Raw genomic sequence first — 1,754 nt, forward strand, 5'->3', positions numbered from 1 at the left:
GATTTCTACGTAGACGATGCCCTCACCGGAGCTGATACGAAGGAAAAGGTACTGTCGATCAGAAAGGAGCTCACCGACCTTCTGCAATCAGCCGGCTTCAACATTAGAGGATGGGCTTCAAACGATCCGGGCAAACTGAGGGGGCTATCCGAACAAGACAAATGCAGGAAGTTACAATTGGATGACTCTCGGACCCTAAAAACCCTCTGGGTTTTTTGGGATTCTCAGGTTGACGCAATCCTTTATTCGGTCGATACCCTAGCTGATCTCCCACCGGTTATAAAGCGATCAATAAGTTCGGTGATTGCCAGAATTTGATCCATGAGGATTGCTCGCGCCAGTGATCATTCGAGCAAAATTAATTTGCAACGTGTCTGATCATTAAAAGTCAACTGGTATGAATCACTTCGCGCGGATCTGCATTCGGAATGGAGTCGGTATTATACCCAATTAGCGTTGATAAACAATGTTCGGTTTCCACGTAAAACAGTAATACCAGCAGCGACCAGGATGGAACTCCACGGCTTTTGCGATGCCAGCGAGAAGGCTTACGGAGCCTGCGTCTATCTCCGCACCATTAGTTCCGATGGCTCCATCCAATCCCATCTACTCCCCGCGAAGTCAATGGTCGCTCCGCTCAAAACACAGACTCTCCCACGTCTCGAACTGAGCGGAGCACTACGTCTGGCTATCTTGATCACATCAATCCAGAAGGCCACAATATTCAAGATCTCTCGGATCGTATATTGGACTGATTCCACCATCGTGCTCCAGTGGATCAAGTCCTCGCCGCATATGATAAAAACATTTGTGGCGAACCGAGTAGCCGAGATACAAACCAAGACCAACCTCTCCGACTGGCGCCAGGTTTCTACCGCCGACAATCCAGCGGACCTCATCTCACGAGGTCAGACGCCCAAGGAGTTCCTGCGCCCGTCCATTTGGAAAAATGGACCAGAGTAGCTCCAGCAAAATGAAGAGCATTAGCCGACATGAAATCCAACTCCGTTGGGCGAAGTCCCTGAGCAAAAGGGGTCAATCTACTTGGTAGCCAACCCCGTCGACCATACAATATAGGAAAAATATTCGTCATGGTCAAAACTAACCCGAGTCGTCGCTCATTGCTTTCTATGGAGACACAAGCAAAACCGGGCCGTATTTCTAATCGTAGATGAACTCATTATGGCAGAAAATAGATTGTTACGACTCCCACAAAACATCCATTTTTCGAAGGACATTCGCATACTACAAAAAGTTCGGACCACGGCCGTGGGAGGGAAACTCCAACGCCTAAATCCTTTCCTCGACAATGAAGGGATTTTACGAGTCGGAGGACGGCTCAATAACTCACAGATGCCCTTCCACCTAAGGCATCCGATCATTTTGCCGAAATCGTCAGTGACTGAGCTCATCATTGACCAGGAACATCGACGCAAGTATCATTCAGGGACCCAGTCCACATTATACGCGATTAGACAACGCTACTGACCTGTCGACGGCCGAAGCTGAGTATGGCGCACCATCAAAAGGTGCATCCGTTGTTGCCGAGCCAATCTACCATCAGTAGAATACCTGATGGGAGATCTGCCAGAGTCACGTATCACCGAGTCGCGGCCCTTCACGAACATCGGGGTCGATTATTGCGGCCCGTTCTATATCAAGGAGAGAAGGGATCGCAAACGCCGAAGGGTAAAGGTGTACGTCGCCACATTCGTATGTTTGTGTACCAAAGCCGTTCATATCGAATTAGTGAG

The 1,754-nt window shown here is 49.1% G+C and overlaps 1 protein-coding gene across 1 annotated transcript; it reads left to right on the forward strand.

Moving 5' to 3' along the window:
* The first annotated feature begins 510 nt into the window (after positions 1-510).
* Positions 511-963, forward strand: LOC105666820. The gene has a single exon (XM_012319028.1). It carries the CDS (start codon positions 511-513, stop codon positions 961-963), a length of 453 nt encoding a protein of 150 aa, XP_012174418.1.
* The last annotated feature ends 791 nt before the right edge of the window (positions 964-1,754 follow it).

Source organism: Bombus terrestris, unplaced genomic scaffold (genome assembly GCF_910591885.1).
Source record: "Bombus terrestris unplaced genomic scaffold, iyBomTerr1.2, whole genome shotgun sequence".
Taxonomy (NCBI): Eukaryota; Metazoa; Arthropoda; class Insecta; order Hymenoptera; family Apidae; genus Bombus; species Bombus terrestris.